The sequence below is a fragment of the Octopus bimaculoides genome, chromosome 29, assembly GCF_046866305.1.
Source record: "Octopus bimaculoides isolate indiv1 chromosome 29, ASM4686630v1, whole genome shotgun sequence".
Classification (NCBI taxonomy): domain Eukaryota; kingdom Metazoa; phylum Mollusca; class Cephalopoda; order Octopoda; family Octopodidae; genus Octopus; species Octopus bimaculoides.
The window spans coordinates 19,142,582-19,159,576 of record NC_142956.1 but is presented as its reverse complement, the minus strand read 5'-3'; the positions used below and the strand labels follow the sequence as shown (position 1 = coordinate 19,159,576).

Sequence of the window (16,995 nt, the reverse complement as noted above, 5' to 3'; positions counted from 1 at the left end):
CACTCTAATTCCTCTTCTGCTCCCTTTCGTAATCGTCCATTCGGTTGGGTCGGAGGGCGACGTTCCCTTTCAGATGTACGTCGGGTGATGGGGCCGGTCTCTCCCTCCCTTTCGTCATCGCAAGACCTAATTACCCTTGGAATATCCAACACGTGACGTGACATCCCATCCACTGAGACGTTATTCACAGCATCGATGGCAGTAACCCTTTCTATTTCACACTGCGTTGTGCCTCGTGTACGGCTCCCATAAGACATAAATAAAAATAACCCGGAACAATAGTATGTTGGTATTTTTTTTTTCACTTCACATACAAATAAAAATATCGCTAAAGGATGATGATGATGGTGTCGATGATGACGACAATGGTGAAAACATAATATAGACAAAGCCAATTTCAGTTTAACCTTTTATTCGTTATTTGCATTTCTTTATTCTGTCAACAAATTCCTGAAAAATCCAGCATGACCATCTTCAGAAATCAAAGGCATTGTTGTGTTGATATATTTCTATATATACAAGACATTCAGGTTGATATTCATGAATTTGATGCTGACAATGATGAAATTGAAGTTTATAATATGAAATTTGAAGAGATAAAAAACCCGGCTCTTAGCTGAAAAAATAGTAGTAATTCCTGTTGTCTTGTAATAAATTATCATACTGATATAGTCACGCTTGTGTGTGAATACTCACATGTGTACTTAAGTGGGATTTTTGAGAGAATGATTTACCACAGATATCACACTGATATGGTTTCTCTCCTGTATGAACGCGCTTGTGTTTAGTCAAGTCACTGTTTGCTGTGAATGATTTACCACAGATATCACAATGATAAGGTTTCTCTCCAGTATGAATACGTTTATGATTAGACAAGTGACTATTACAAGAGAATGATTTACCACAGATATCACAATGATATGGCTTCTCACCTGTATGAACGCGTTGGTGATTCGTTAAGTCACTACACTGAGAGAATGATTTGTCACATATATCACAATGATATGGTTTTCCCCCACTATGAATGTATTTGTGTCTCATCAAACTATAATTTTCAGAGAATGATTTACCACAGATATCACAATGATATGGCTTCTCACCTGTATGAATACGTCTGTGCCTTTTCAAGTAACTGGCATTAGAAAATGACTCACCACATATATTACAGTGATATGGCCTCTCTCCTGTATGAATACGCTGGTGTTTAGTTAATACACCTCTTTCAGCGAATGATTTGTCGCAGATATCACAATTATATGGTTTCTCTCCTGTATGAACGCGCTTATGTTTAGTCAAATGACTGTTTGCAGTGAATGATTTACCACATATATTACAATGATATGGCCTCTCTCCTGTATGAATACGTTTGTGAATAGTTAAACTGCTATTTTCATAGAATGATTTACCACAGATATCACAATGATATGGTTCCTCTCCAGTGTGAATGCACTGGTGTTTAGTCAAGTCACCCCTTTCAGAGACTGATTTACCACATATATCACAGTGATATGGTTTCTGTCCTGTATGAAGCAGTTTGTGTTTAGTCAAGTGAGCATTGTCAGTGAATGATTTATCACAGATATCACAATGGTATGGCTTCTCTCCTGTATGAATGCGTTTATGACTAGTTAAAGTACTATTTTCAGAAAAAGATTTACCACAGATATCACAGAGATATGGTTTTTCCCCAGTATGAATTCGTCTGTGACTAGTCAAGTGAGTACTTCTTGAGAATGAATTACCACAGATATCACAATGATATGGCTTCTCACCAGTATGAATACGTTTGTGTCTAGTTAAAGCACTACTTCCAGTAAATGATTTATCGCATATATCACAATGATATGGTTTTTCCCCAGTATGAATACGAATGTGACTAATCAAGTGACTATTACAAGAGAATGATTTACCACAGATAGTACAATGACATGGTTTCTCTCCTGTATGTGTACGCTTGTGAATAGGCAAGTGACTTCTTCGTGAGAATGATTTTCCACAGACATCACAGGAAAATAGTTTCTCTCTTGTATCAGGGTTTTCAGATTTAAGTAAATTATTCATTATGAGAGAATAATTTGTCTTTCATATCACAAAGATATTGTTTCTTTTATTTCTATGAATATGTTTGTGTTAAACTATTTTCAGGGAATATTTTCATGCTATGTTTCTCTCATCTAAATGAGCAGGTGAAAACTGTCAAATCCTTCATAAAGTCATCCAAGCTTGTAAAGCAATCACCTCCTCTAAATTCCAGACAGTGAAGACAAGAAAATATTTTGCTGCTACTTGGCATAGATTATATTTGTATAAAAAGGCTGACGTATTGATGAATGCTCCTTATAAATATATCGTCTTCCTTTAGTTGATGTAAGCTGATAAAAATATCAAAGGCACATCTGAATGAAGAACTTTCTCTGATGTCAACAGGATGTGATATTCTGAAACAGGAAAAAAAGCAGTAAGATAAAGAGTATAGAAAAATGACATAGTAATTCAACAATGCAAATGTTACAGCATCAACTGTCATCCATTTAGTGCCTATGCTTACATGGGTCAGAATATGGTATGCCTGGGTGACTGCCAGTCTTTCATAAACAAATTTGCCTGCATTTGTGCCTTGGTGAGGGAACTTTCTAGGTGCAATCTCATGGTCACTCATAGTCAAAGGGGATCTTTACCCTTTTCCCTTACTAGCTATTAGTAACCACACTGGTCCTCTACAAAAACCTGCACCACCTTCTCGTAGATTATTCTCTTGTCCACTGGCATGAAGCTGACCCCACCCCCACAGGATTTGTAGTTCTGCGAGGCACATGGATGTTAGACATAGATGTATGATGACAATGATTTATATATTTTTTGTGAAAACGTTCCTGAATATAACAAGACAAAAATAACCATTGCAGAGTTAATGATGATAAAAATTATGATGATGTTTATTCTGTTGATGATGACAATCAAAGCAATGGTGGACATGATTATAAGCAATTTAGAACTATTGTTTTTATATATATGCATGTATATGTGTGTAGATAGTAGACTGATTATATATTTCTTTCATTATTTTATCGCAGCATACATGTTGGAAATTTTACTTTCTGAAAGTTAAAAGGAAACAAAGTTTTTGTGAGATTTGGCTGTTATTTCTAGCATGTGGATAACCTGCTTGAAGGCCGTTGAATCTGGAGGGGGAGTTGAGGTAATTTTTTTTTTTTTTTTTTTTTGATTTTCGAAACAATTTATGAAGGAAGTGAAAAATAATGAAAATGAGGGGAAAATTGAAATTTTGAAGTTGCGATTTTAGCCAATTTTTTTTCCTGAATCTGAATATTCAAAGCCGAAAAAGTGGGGGAAGGGGTCGGGTTATGTGTCCACTATGTGCGCCGTTATTTTATTCATACTGAACCTAATAAAGTCGACCTCTGCAGACAGTCCTGACTTCAAATACGGCCGAAGTCGACTTTACCTTCCATCCTATTCCGGAAATGCGGGGATCTATGTAATCGAATTCTCGCTCAGCTCAACAACTGCTGCCCCTGTGTCAACATTTAAAACCATCATCATCATTACAATTATTAGCATAACCTCAAACGAAATCTTTGTCAGCTTACCGTTTGCCACATAAACACTTGGACAACATAAAATTAATGTGCTATTCTTCAATCGGTTTCCTCTCATTTCAATAATTATTTACGTCAATTTACTCTCATTTCCTTTATATCACAAGAAACAGTCGATTAGAGGATTTCAAGATATTATTTAAGACGAAGAAATACGTTTTTCTAATGTTATTACGTTTTCGCCTCGAAATAGTTACTTTAACATGGAGAGATTCACATAATTCTATTATTTACATTATTAGTAGTAGTAGTATTATTATTACTATTACAGCCTTAAAGTAAATCTTAGTAAACTTACCGTATTCGGATATACAGAACGAGTACCTGATCGGTAATTAAATACACTAATTAATAATTTAATAGAAGTGTATTTTAGAAGTTACTTCCCTTCGTATGATTGTATTTCTTTATGTCTCCAATAGATGGCAATAGTGACTTAAAATACTACCTTAACACACTTTCTTGTAGGCAAGACAAAGAATGATAATGAATCTATAACGTTGATTAAGTATGGATGCATTTCGAACTTGAATTGAAAGTTAATTTTATTTACTGTTGAGTATTTCAAAATATGCACGCGATCAGGCTCATCGTATACTATTTTACTTGTTTCAGTCATTTGGCTGTAGCATTATACGTTTGTCACACTCCAAAGATTTGGCTGCTATTTCTAGCACGCCCTGCTATTTGCAATAAACGACCCAAAATACCTGTTATGTGGTATCAGGGCGTGCAAGAAATAGCAGCCAAATCTTTCCTTTTTCTGGGGAAAGGTGCCATTCGTTGAAAGCGTGCGAAATAACTGAGAAGAGAAAAGACAATTCCACGAAACAAAACTACATTGGTGGGAAACTCAGATTTTTCCCTGTAACACCCAACCAGTCACAAGTAGTCTAGTATATATTACACACACACACATATATATATATATATATATTTTTTTCATTTTCCTATTATTTCTCCACGTGCGGTTAACACAACCCCACTATTTACTGACTAAAAATATATATATATATGCATATATAGATAGTAAATTGATTAGCATTAGGAAGATCATAGAACAAAAGAAACCCAGACAAATCAAACTGGAATGATTATGATGGTGATGATGATGATGATGAAGAAAATACAAAACATACAAAGCCAATGTCAATTTAATCTTTCGTTCTTTATTCCCATTTCTTAATCATTTCATAATAAATTCCTCAAAAATCTAGCAGAGTTCTCTTCGGAAATCAAAGTCATCGCTGTGTTGATATATTTCCATAGATATACGACATTCAGGATGATATTGATGAAGTTGATGTTGACATTGAGGAAATTGAAGTTGATAATGTCAAATTTGAAGAGGAAAAAAAAAAAAACTGCCTTTTGAAAGACAAGGTAGTCACACTTGTGAGTGAACACTCACATGTATACTCAAGTAGCTTTTTCGAGAGAATGATTTACCACAGATATCACACTGATATGGTTTCTCTCCTGTATGAATACGTTTGTGTTTAGTCACGACACTCTTTTCAGAGAATGATTTACCACAGATATCACAATGATATGGTCTTTCTGCAGTATGTGTACGTTTGTGTCTAGTCAAATGACTACTATAAGAGAAAGATTTACCACAGATATTACAATGATATGGCTTCTCTCCTGTATGTGTACGTTTGTGTTTAGTCAAGGTACCACTATCACAGAATGATTTTCCACAGGTATCGCAAAGATATGGCTTCTCTCCTGTATGTGTACGTATGTGACTAGTCAAGGTACCACTATCAGAGAATGATTTACCACAGATATTACAATGATATGGCTTCTCTCCTGTATGTGTACGTTTATGACGAGTCAAAAGTTTACTTTCAGAGAATGATTTACCACAGATATTACAATGATATGGCTTCTCTCCTGTATGTGTACGTTTGTGACGAGTCAAATGATTACTTTCAGAGAATGATTTACCACAGATATTACAATGATATGGCTTCTCTCCTGTATGTGTACGTATGTGACTAGTCAAGGTACCACTATCAGAGAATGATTTACCACAGATATCACAATGATATGGCTTCTCTCCTGTATGTGTACGTATGTGACTAGTCAAGGTACCACTACCAGAGAATGATTTACCACAGATATCACAACGATATGGCTTCTCTCCTGTATGTGTACGTCTGTGTCGAGTTAAGTGACCACTTCGAGAAAATGACACATCACAGATATCACAATGATATGCCTTCACTCTTGTATGTATAAGTTTGTGTCTAGTTAAGCCCCCATTTTGAGAGAATGATTTACCACAGATAATACAGTGATATGGCTTCTCTCCTGTATGAATACGCTGGTGTTTAGTTAAGACACCTCTTTCTGAGAATGATTTACCACAGATATCACAGTGATATGGTTGCTCTCCTGTGTCAGTATTTTTTCCTGTAGTTAATTCATTCATTATGAGAGAATTATTTGTTATACATATCGAAATGATAGTGTTTTTTTCCATTTTTAAGAATATATTCTGTAAATGTGTGCTGTTGAGTCACTATTTTCAGAGAATAATTTACTGCTATGCTTCTTTCACCTGTGATCTTACTTCTTCTTTCACCTGTGATCTTACTTCATATCCAAAACAGCCAATGTCAACTGTCAACTCCTTTGGAAAGTCATCCAAGCTTAATTAACCTGTAAAGTGATGTTGCAGTCAATTCTATCATCCACAAGCAATATATTCCTGTTGTTTCTCATAGGTTATATTTATATAAAGAGGTTGATGTATTGATGAATGCTTCTTATAAATATATCGTCTTCCTTTAGTCAATAAAAGTTGATGAAAATATCAGAGGCACATCTGAATGAAGAAATTTCTTCTACGTCAACAGGATGTGATATTCTGAAATAGAAAAAAGAAGCAGAAAGATAAAGCGGATAGTTAAACGATATGATAATTCAACATTGCAAATATTACAACGCCAACACTGACATCCATTTAATGACTATGGTTGAATAGGTTGGAGTTTACTGAAGCATGGGAAGTTTTACACGTCTGTATAAAGATGAAACATTTTTACATTTCTCTAAATATTTATCTGTTTTTCTCCTTTTTCTTTCTTTCCTTTCACTTAGAATATTTGCCTCACAATTGGAATGCTGTGGTTTCAATATCCAGTGGCACACTGTTTCCCCAAGCCATTTCATTTCACTTTGCATCAGTCTACTCAGGCGGCAAAGAAAGAGTTTTGTCACATTCTGTGTTATACTGAATCTCCCTAATAACTATGATAAGTGTCTGCCATGTCTGTGGAATACTCAGCCATTTGCTTGATAATTCCATGAGCAGGCTGTTTGGCTGATTGGATAAGCTAAAACACAGAGTGTCAGTTACTGTTTCACCCAGTGGACTGTGGCCATGCTGGAATATTTTCAAGGGTTCAGTCAAAACTAATCAACTCCAGTATGTATATTTAAGCTTGGTACATATTCTATCAGTATCTTCTGCCCAACCACTAAGTCATAGCAATGTAAGCAAACTAACACTCATACTCAAGTGGTGGGAGTCAGCAGTGGGGCAGACACACACACACATAACTGTATACCTGATACACTTTCCATGTACCAAATCCGCTGACAAGGCTTGAGTTGGCCCAGATACCATATAGTGGGGATGAACACAAGAACACTTGCTTCAAAAATAACTACAGGTTTCAGTATCCTTTAGTTATTGTTTCAGAAATATTTGGCTGCTATTTCCAGCAGCTTGTGTAACCTATATAGAAGCTCCTTTACTGAACAATTGTCATCATTTTAACATCCACTTTTCCATGCTTGAATGGGTCAGATGGATTATATTAGCCTCCAAAGCAACACTCTCTTCAAGAGAGCATTTTTCTCTTATCTTCACCGACATTTCGACCGATAGAATAAGTACTAAGCTCACAAAGAATAAGTCCTGGGGTCGATTAGCTCGAACAAAGGCGGTGCTCCAGCATGGCCGCAGTCAAATGACTGAAACAAGTAAAAGAGTAAAAGGCTAAATTATAAAAATGTACTCCGTGAATGAATCCAAGCGAATAAACAATACCAAGTGGTTAGAGAAATTTCTCGGTCCAGATGGACTATATGTAATCTGAACTTTCCCCCCTTATTATTTTTTTTACGGAATCCCACGTTTTAGGCTATGGAGATTTCGATTCTGAAAAAATACTTCCAAAAATCCCAATTTCAATTCCCCCCCCCCGGTTTTTATATAGATCCACAGGGTAAACCTAACCCTAACCCTGACCCTAACCCTAACACTAGTTTTGTGAGATTTGGGTGTTATTTCTAGCATGTAAATAGCCTGCTTGGTGGTGGTGGGGGAATTGAAAATTTTCAAACAATTTTTTTTCAGAATCGGAATCTCCATAGCCTAAAACGTGGGATTCTGTAAAAAAAATTAATTAATAAGGGGGGGGGGGGAAGCTTCAGATTACATATAGTCCGTCTCCGCCAAAATTTTCAACAACAGTTTACAATAAATAACAGTTTCAACAATAAAAAACGGTAACTCACAGCACAGAAAATAACACGACCGAAGTCTTTAAACGGGAGGCAAGTTTCTTACAACAAACAGCAATCCCAGTCCCTGTTTAAATTCATTTGAGTACGTCTGACCTTATATGTTCTTTGTCCCTGTTTGTCCCCTCTATGTATCCTTTTATAAATTAATAGAGAAAAACTGTTTACATTCATTTATAATTTTGTTGCAGGTGATCCCTGATGTCAATGTATGGTCATACAAAAACACGTTAGATCTTAGAGATGATATCGAAGTTGACCATGATGAAATCGAGATGTACAACAATGTAGAGTGTCTGTTTGGGTCGTCTCAGGTCTGAACGATATCGAAGTTGACCATGATGAAATCGAGATGTACAACAATGTAGAGTGTCTGTTTGGGTAGTCTCAGGTCTGAACATAAAAATTTTAAAAAACAGGAAGAGACAAAGCTGGTAGCAACGACGCATGTGCAAAACAACAGCCTTTAATAAAAATTGTGAAAGACATCTGGAAACCGATTCACAAGAGTATTCCTCTTTTCCTTTTAGGGAATCAGGTCCCTCACTGCCTAGAACTAATACTGCTAGGTCCCTTTGCTTCGACTCCCAACACTTGGTGTCGCGATGCCTCTCTCACTGTAAGTACCATCTGACAATAGATTCACTCTCTCTGTTTTTGTTGAAACGTACATGCCAGAATGCCGTAACGTTTTGCAACACATCAACAAAATTAAAGTTGTTCTAGCCCTATTTAGTGAATATTTATTCTTCATTTACATGCAGCCCACATATAATCATCACATTACCAACCAGACAATGAAAACACTCATATACCAACTAAAACAACATATTCAGCTGGTCGTTTAGAATGCCGGAAATAGCAGTCATCACATGGCTTGGATCTTTTTTAAAACGGGGGCCACATTTTTCATTAACGAAACACTTTGAAACTTGGAACACTGGTAGAATGTGTCATATAAAACATCTTTTTCTCTTAGTCTTCTTAAAAAAAAAAGAAATCCAGAAGTTATTCCATGTTAAAGTTGTCGTATTTCTGTAATTTCAACCAATCACTGACGTCCATTCAGCCGATATACATTAAGTGCCGATTACATAAACAAACGATTCTGAAACAATTAATCCTAACCCTAACCCTAACCCTAGGGTTAGGGTTAGGGTTAGGGTTAAAGCAAATTTAAAATGAAAAAAGCAAATAAAACGAAGGTATGGAGATTAAATACGCTTTACATCGCTTAATCAGCCAAAGGAGTAAATGTAAACAACTGAATACTTGTCAGCGATTGGTTGAAATTATCGAAATAAGACAATTTTTTACATGAAATAAATTCGAATACAAAAATATTTTTCTGTTCTATAACACAAAATAGATAAGTATACGAAGTTTGAAAGTCTTTCCGTACCAAAAACACTACGTAAAACATTAATGAAAAATGTGGCCCCCGTTTTAAAATAAATCCCATGGCTTTTATCCTAAGTCCTGTAGCATGAAAAACAAGACTGTCTTTAGTTTTACGTACGTTTATCTGTGGGATTGATAATAAAACGAAGACAATCCACAGAAAAATGGACTTTGATATCCTGAGTATGCTGAAGCAATGTGAAATAAAGTGCCTTGGGGACACAGTGTGCCAATGTGTATCAAACTTACATCCTTACCCTAACCATTAGACCATGCCACTTCACGGGGAAGACAATTGAGAGCAAAGAAAAAAAGAGAAAAATATAAATAATTAGAGAAATGTGAAAGCAATTCACCTAGAGACACGATGTTAAAGTTTCAACGCCTTAATAGATTCTGACCTATACAAACACAGACATTTGATGGAAGACTGTTAATGTTGTATAATATTTGCAATGTTGAATTATTCTGTCAATTCACCATCCATCCTCTCTTTCTTACTACATTCTTTTTCCATTTCAGAATATCACATCTGAGATTTTTATTCCACTTCATCGATTAAAAGAAAACGAGGTATTTACAAAGCACATTCATCAATAAATCAACTACTTTTATATAAGTAAAATCTATGATGAACAGTTGGAAAATATTTCTTCTGGACGATGGAATTAACAGCAACAATTTCTTGTCTTCACTGTCTGGAATGTAGAGGAAGTGATTGCTTTACAGGTTAATTAAACTTGGTTAACTTTACAAAGGACTTGACAGTTTTACATCTTCTGTTTTTGGATATTGGATATTATGGAAGATCAGAGATGAAAGAAGCATAACATAAAATTTTTCTCTGAAAATAGTGACACAATCGAATGCTAACATATTCATTGGAATGCAAAAGACGTCGTCTTTGTGTCATGTATGACAAATTATTCTCTCAAAATGAGTAATTTAAATAAACCAAAAATCCCTGATACAGAAGAGAAGCCATTTCATGAGATTTGTTGCAAATCATTCCCAGAAGAAAGAGTCTTAACTAAACAGAAATGCATTCAGACAAGACGAAAACCGTATCATTGTTATGTCTGTGGTAAATCATTCTCTCAAAGTATTCTGTTGACCCGTCACGTACGTACGCATACAGGGGAGAAGCCATATCATTGCAATACCTGTGGTAAATCATTCACTCAGAGTGGTGACTTGACTAAGCACAGACCTACACATACAGGAGAGAAACCGTTTCATTGTGATACCTGTGGTAAATCATTCTCTAGAAACAGTCAATTGATTAGGCACAGACGTATTCATACTGGGGAAAGACCACATAAATGTGATATCTGTGGTAAATCATTTTCTGAAAATAGTAAGCTGACTATTCATAAACGTATCCATACTGGGGAAAAACCATTTCACTGTGATATCTGTGGTAAATCATTCTCTGAATCTGGTCACCTACAAATACACAAACGTATTCATACGGGTGAGAAGCCATATCATTGTGATATCTGTGGCAAATCATTCTCTCGACGTGGTGATTTGGGTAAACACAAAACTACACATACAGGAGAGAAGCCACATCATTGTGACATCTGTGATAAATCATTTTCTGAAAATAACGCTTTAATTATTCACAAACGTATTCATACAGGAGAGAAGCCATATCATTGTAATGTCTGTTGTAAATCTTTCTCTCAGAAAGGTCACCTGCTTAAACACAAACTTACACATACAGGAGAGAAATCCTATTTTTGTAGTGTCTGTGGAACATCATTCTCTAGAAATAGTCACTTGACTAGTCACAAACGTATCCATACTGGGGAAAACCCATATCAGTGTGATATCTGTGGTGAGACCTTTCAAAAACACCACTGAAGTACACATCAATATCAAAATTTATTACATAGACATTAGGTGGATGAGAGTGTTGATGTTGAAAAATTTGCCATGTTATTCTGTTGTTTAACTATCCGCTTTATCTTAATGTTTCTTTCCTATTTCAGAATAACATATCATGTTGATGTAAAAGAAATGTCTTCATTCAGATGTGCCTCTGATATTTTACTGACATCAATTCAGGGAAGGCACGTACTGCAATACTGTTTATATAAATAAAATCTTTGATGAACAATGGGAAAATATTTCTTCTGCACATTGTATTTAACAGCAACATTTTCCATCTTCACTGTCTGGAATGTAGAGGAGATTATCAATTAACCGATTAATTAATCTTGGATTACTTTACAAAAAAGTTAACGGTTTACATTTCTGTTTTAGATATTAAGTAAGATCACCGATGAAAGAAATATAACATTAAATTATTCTCTGTAAGCAGTGACACAACTGGACACAAACTTTCATACAAATGTAAAAACACTATCATTGTAATATGTATGACAATTTATTCGCTCATAATGAATAATATAACAAAACCAAAAGACCCAGATTCAAGAGAGAAACCATATTCCTGTGATATCTGTGATAAATCGTTTTCTGAAAATCGTTGTTTAACCAGTCACAAACGTATTCATAGTGGAAAGAAGCCATATCATTGTGATATCTGTGGTAAATCATTCTCTAGAAGTAATCACTTGACTATTCACAGACGTATTCATACTGGGAAAAAATCATATCAGTGTGATATCTGTGGTGAATCATTTTCTGAAGGTGGTAAATTGAAAAGGCATAAACGTATTCATACAGGTGAGAAGCCATATCATTGTGATATCTGTGGTACATCATTCTCTACAAATGGTCAGTTGACTAGTCACAAATGTACACATACAGAAGAGAAGCCATTTCATTGTAATATCTGTGGTAACTCATTCTCTAGAAAGAGTTACTTGACTATTCACATACGTATTCATACTGGGGAAAAACCATATCATTGTGATATCTGTGGTAAATCATTTTCTGAGAATAGCACTTTAACTCGTCACAAATATATTCATACTGGGGAAAAACCATACAAATCATTTTCTCGAAGTGATAACTTACCTAAACACAAAAGTACTCACACAGGTGAGAATCCATTTTATTGTAATATCTGTGGTAAGCAATTTTCTCGAAATGGTGACTTGACTAAACACAAACGTACACATACAGGAGAGAAGCCATATCATTGTGATATCTGTGGTAAATCATTTTCTGAAAGTAGCACTTTAACTTGTCACAAACGTATTCATACAGGAGAGAAGCCATATCATTGTAATATCTGCGGTAAATCATTCTCTACAAATAGCTATTTGATTAGTCACAAACGTATTCATACTGATGAAAAACCATATCGGTGTGATATTTGTGGTAAATCATTTTCACACAACAGTAATTTAAATAATCACAAACGTATTCACACAGGAGAGAAGCCATATCGTTGTAATATCTGTGGTAAATTATTCTCTAGAAATAGTCATTTGACTAGTCATGAACGTATTCATACTGGTGAAAAACCCTATCAGTGTGATATCTGTGGTGAATCATTCTTACGAAAAGGCCTTTTAAACACACATGTTAGCATTCATACACAAGTCTGACCAAGTCAATATCAAAATTTATTACAACAGAACCACAATTATGAATATTTTGTCTGCTGAAAAACAGGCTTTATTCCTCTACAAGCTTCATGTTATCAATGTATGAAATTAATAAATATCAACTTCAATATCATGTATATATATATATATATATAAATGAAGAGGATTGTGCTGGATTTTTGAGGAGTTTGTTATGAGAGAATACAGGAATAATGAATAAAAGATCTAAGCGACATTGATTTTGTCTTTGTTGTGTTTTCATCATCATCCTTTAACACCCATTTTCTTTGCAGGCTTGGGTGGAAAAGTGTGACATGAGCTGACAAGCCAGAATGCTGCTCCAGATTCCAGTCAGATTTGACTTGGTTTCTTTGGCTGTACGCTCTTAAGATATGCCTTGAAAAGGCGTATCTTAAAAATATGCCTTTTCAAGTAACGTAACAGTATTAAACAAGTGGTAGCTCTTTCAGTTATGCATTTAATTTGATGTGTGTGTGTAGGTCATACAAAGTTCGGTGAAGCCTCGGAATGCATGCTTGGAGCATTCCCAAGTACTGATAACAGACGAACTGCTCACAGAAATGTCGCTGTGGGCTAGCTATTCAGTTGGTCTGCAGAGAAGGGCCATCCGGTTAGGTAGGAGAAAGGATCTGACAATTTATATCAGTGGTTCTCAATTCAGGTCCACACAGCCCCTCTGGATCCCATATAAGATTTAGGGGGATTACGCAACAAAATATTATGGAAAACCATAATTGTATTTAAAAGGGAATTCGAAAAAATTTTGCTTTAGATGTTATGTATTGCAAGAAACAGGCTTCTTTCTCTAACATTTTACACATTTTAGGGAAACTGCATCTGCTGATTTGTGAAAAGCTAAATAGGAATTTTGAAAGTATGCATGAAACTACTTTTTAAACATCGAATGACTATGGGTGTCCACCAGAATAGAATACTAATCAGGTGTCCATAGGAAAGAAATGGTTGAGACCCCTGATTTAGTTGGCCAATGGTATTTGTCTACTCAGTGTGTAGTTGATTGAAAAGAAATAAACAACGCACTTTTTCTCCTGATTATTTTTATGTAAAGCTTAAGAAAGTTCTACAGTGGGGAAAGGGGAAGGGTGATTGCGACCACTACTCCGAATAATGTATCAGTGGAGGGAATGAAGCATCACGTGTTCGATGACGAAGGGGAAATGAATGGATGACCTGAAGAGAAATCTCAAAGGAAACGTGTCCCGCTTCTGACACGATGGACGATTACGAAACGAAATAGACAAGCAGAGTGCTTTAGATCAGTTTGTAGGACAGTGTTCGGAAAGGAGAGGTTATGACGTCAAAAACGGGGCCGGAAGTGTGACGGCGTGATAGCTCGTCAAGTGGTCACACATCGAAGACGGATTCCTTCTTACGGGCGTCGAGTCGTATACTGGAAACGGTCATACAGGAGAATACATGAGTACACCTTGTTAAAATAATCTGGTGGAAATTTGAAAAACCCTTGAAGGTGAAGTTGTTGACAGAATGGAACAAAGAAAAATACTTGAACGAAATGAAATCGTCAATAAAGCCATCTATTGAAGAATTAAAGAAATACAGTCATATGAATGGAAAATTATTAATTAGGTTGATTAATTACAGATCATTGGCTCGTTGTTTATGTCTGAACGCGGTAAGGGTGGAGATGGAATATATGTAATCTGGGTATACAACCCCTTTTAAATTTTGTTTTTTTTACGGAATCCTATGTTTCAGACCATGGAGAATCCGATTCTGGAAAATTTTTTTCAAAAATCTCAATTTCAAAATTTCGACCCCCCCCCCCGGTTTTATATAGATCCACATGGTAAACCTGACCCTAACTCAAACCCTAACCCTAACCCTGACCCTAACCCTAACACTAGTTTTGTGAGATTTGGCTGTTATTTCTAGCATGTAAATAGCCTGCTTGGTGGGGGGGGGGGTTGAAATTTTTCAAAAAATTTTTTTTCAGAATCGGAATCTCCATAGCCTAAAACGTGGGATTCCGTAAAAAGAATTAATAAATAAGGGGGGGGGGGGAGGTTCATATTACATATAGTCCATCTCTACCGCGGTAAGTTGACAAAGATTTACTTTAAGGCTGTAATGTTGCTAATAACGGTAATGTAAATAATAGAATTATGTGAACCTCTCGATGTTAACTTAATTATTACGAAGCGAAAACATAACAACTTTAGGAAAATATATTTCCGTGTCTTAAATAATAAATTTCAAACCGAAATGTTGATGTGTTGCTTACGAAAACCTATGAGCCACAGTTACGTGTGATATAAAAGAGTGTTTATTGAGCGAAAACACCTAAAAAGCCCCACGAGGCCCCGGCAGGGGATGGTAGCGAACCCCGCGGCACTATCATGCTATTAGCTGTCAGAAGTGAAAGTGCTCACTGCTAGTGAAGTATCTGTCTGTCTGTCTGCCTGCCTGTTGCTGGTTTGAGTCGATTCTTTGGCTACTGACAGCTAATACCATGACTGGCCGGAGCGAGCTATATGTCTGTCTGTCTGTCTATCTCTCTCTCTCTCTATCTATCTATTACTCGAAAGTTCGCGCGTCCGGGCAGGGCTAGTCGTGAGTAGAAAACACAAATTTAATATAAAAACATATTTCCTGAAATTGCAAATTATTTAAAATATAAAAATATAATTTTCAACAGAGAGAATTTATCAAAATAGAAAACAAATGAAGTTTGAAGTTTTAAAATAATAGGATCGACTACTCACGACTAGCTAGCGCGGACGCGCGACTGCGCGTTCGGGACCACTCTGCTTTAGAAGTACCCTTATACTCTGTGTTGTGTTTTCAAACGCATGGATATAGGTGTCAAATTTGTTCCAATAACTTTTGAGTAATAGATAGATAGATAGAGAGAGAGAGAGAGAGAGACAGACAGACAGATACTTCACTAGCAGTGAGCACTTTCACTTCTGACAGCTTATAGCATGATAGTGCCAACCCTGCTGTACTCTTCCACCACAGCTTTCTCTCACTCTTACTTCCTGTTTCTGGTGTGCCTGTAATTCAAAGGGTCGGCCTTGTCACACTGAATATCCCCGAGAACTACGTTAAGGGTACACGTGTCTGTTAAGTGCTCAGCCGCTTGCACGTTAATTTCACGAGCAGGCTGTTCCGTTGATCGGATCAACTGGAACCCTCGTCGTCGTAAGCGACCGAGTGCTAACAACAACAATACTAGTAATGATGATGGTTTCAAATTTTGGCAGAAAGAAGTCTATTACATAGAAGCCGCTCTTTCCGCCGAAGTCGACATTATATATATAAAGAATAGGGGTAGCTGATGAAGGAAATGTTCTCTATGTGGCCTATCTGTTTTCCTTTGTGTTCCTACCGTTGTCAGAAAAAAGTTTGTTTTCCATGCTTTGTTTATATTTGTTTTTCATTTTGTCCACGTTTTTTGGTGACGTCCTGTACCCAGATATGCATCTATATATACATGTAGAAGTAGGTATGTACATACATGTACGTATATATGCATATACTCACATATTATTTGTATTATTATTATATATACTCTTTTACTTGTTTCAGTCATTTGACTGCGGTCATGCTGGAGCACCGCCTTTAGCCGAGCAAATCGACCCCAGGACTTATTCTTTGTAAGGCTGGTACTTATTCTATCGGTCTCTTTTGCCGAACCGCTAAGTTACGGGGACGTAAAGACACCAGCATCGGTTGTCAAGCGATGTTGAGGGGACGAACACAGAAACGCAAACATACACACACACACACACATATATATATATATATATATATATATACGGGCTTCTTTCAGTTTCCGACTACCAAATCCACTCACAAGGCTTTGGACGGCCCGAGGCTATAGTAGAAGACACTTGCCCAAGGTG

At 36.2% G+C, this 16,995-nt stretch overlaps 2 protein-coding genes and 1 long non-coding RNA gene across 4 annotated transcripts; 1 reads left to right on the top strand and 2 right to left on the bottom strand.

The window, feature by feature from the left end:
* Nucleotides 1-395: 395 nt before the first annotated feature.
* Nucleotides 396-6,111, bottom strand: LOC149130420 (uncharacterized). The gene is made up of 2 exons (XM_089345139.1): nt 5,368-6,111; nt 396-1,872 (listed from the first exon to the last, which is right to left on the bottom strand). Exons 1-2 carry the CDS (start codon nt 6,109-6,111, stop codon nt 673-675), a joined length of 1,944 nt encoding a protein of 647 aa, XP_089201265.1. The 3' UTR covers nt 396-672.
* On the bottom strand, nt 2,063-3,865 carry LOC149130421 (uncharacterized). The gene is made up of 2 exons (XR_016238937.1): nt 3,612-3,865; nt 2,063-2,438 (listed from the first exon to the last, which is right to left on the bottom strand). It is a non-coding gene; the product is annotated as an uncharacterized LOC149130421 (long non-coding RNA).
* Nucleotides 6,112-8,642: 2,531 nt separating the features above from the next.
* LOC106876531 (uncharacterized) lies at nt 8,643-13,322 on the top strand. Of its 2 annotated transcripts, XM_052978019.2 has the most exons (3): nt 8,643-8,781; nt 10,086-10,136; nt 11,558-13,322. In XM_052978019.2, exon 3 carries the CDS (start codon nt 11,948-11,950, stop codon nt 13,085-13,087), a length of 1,140 nt encoding a protein of 379 aa, XP_052833979.1. In that variant the 5' UTR covers nt 8,643-8,781; nt 10,086-10,136; nt 11,558-11,947; the 3' UTR covers nt 13,088-13,322. The 2 variants fall into 2 exon arrangements, with proteins under 2 accessions (XP_052833979.1, XP_089201226.1); XM_089345100.1 differs by lacking the exon at nt 10,086-10,136 and having other exon boundaries at nt 8,645-8,781.
* Nucleotides 13,323-16,995: the final 3,673 nt, after the last annotated feature.

Coding starts and splice junctions, on each gene's coding strand:
- LOC106876531 (XM_052978019.2), top strand. CDS start 11,948: ATGACAATTTATTCGCTCATAATGAATAATATAACAAAACCAAAAGAC.
- LOC149130420 (XM_089345139.1), bottom strand. CDS start 6,111: ATGGAAAAAAACACTATCATTTCGATATGTATAACAAATAATTCTCTC. Junction 1,873..5,367: donor GTGGTACCTTGACTAGTCAC/ATACGTACACAT, acceptor TTGATTAGTCAC/ATTCGTATTCATACTGGGGA.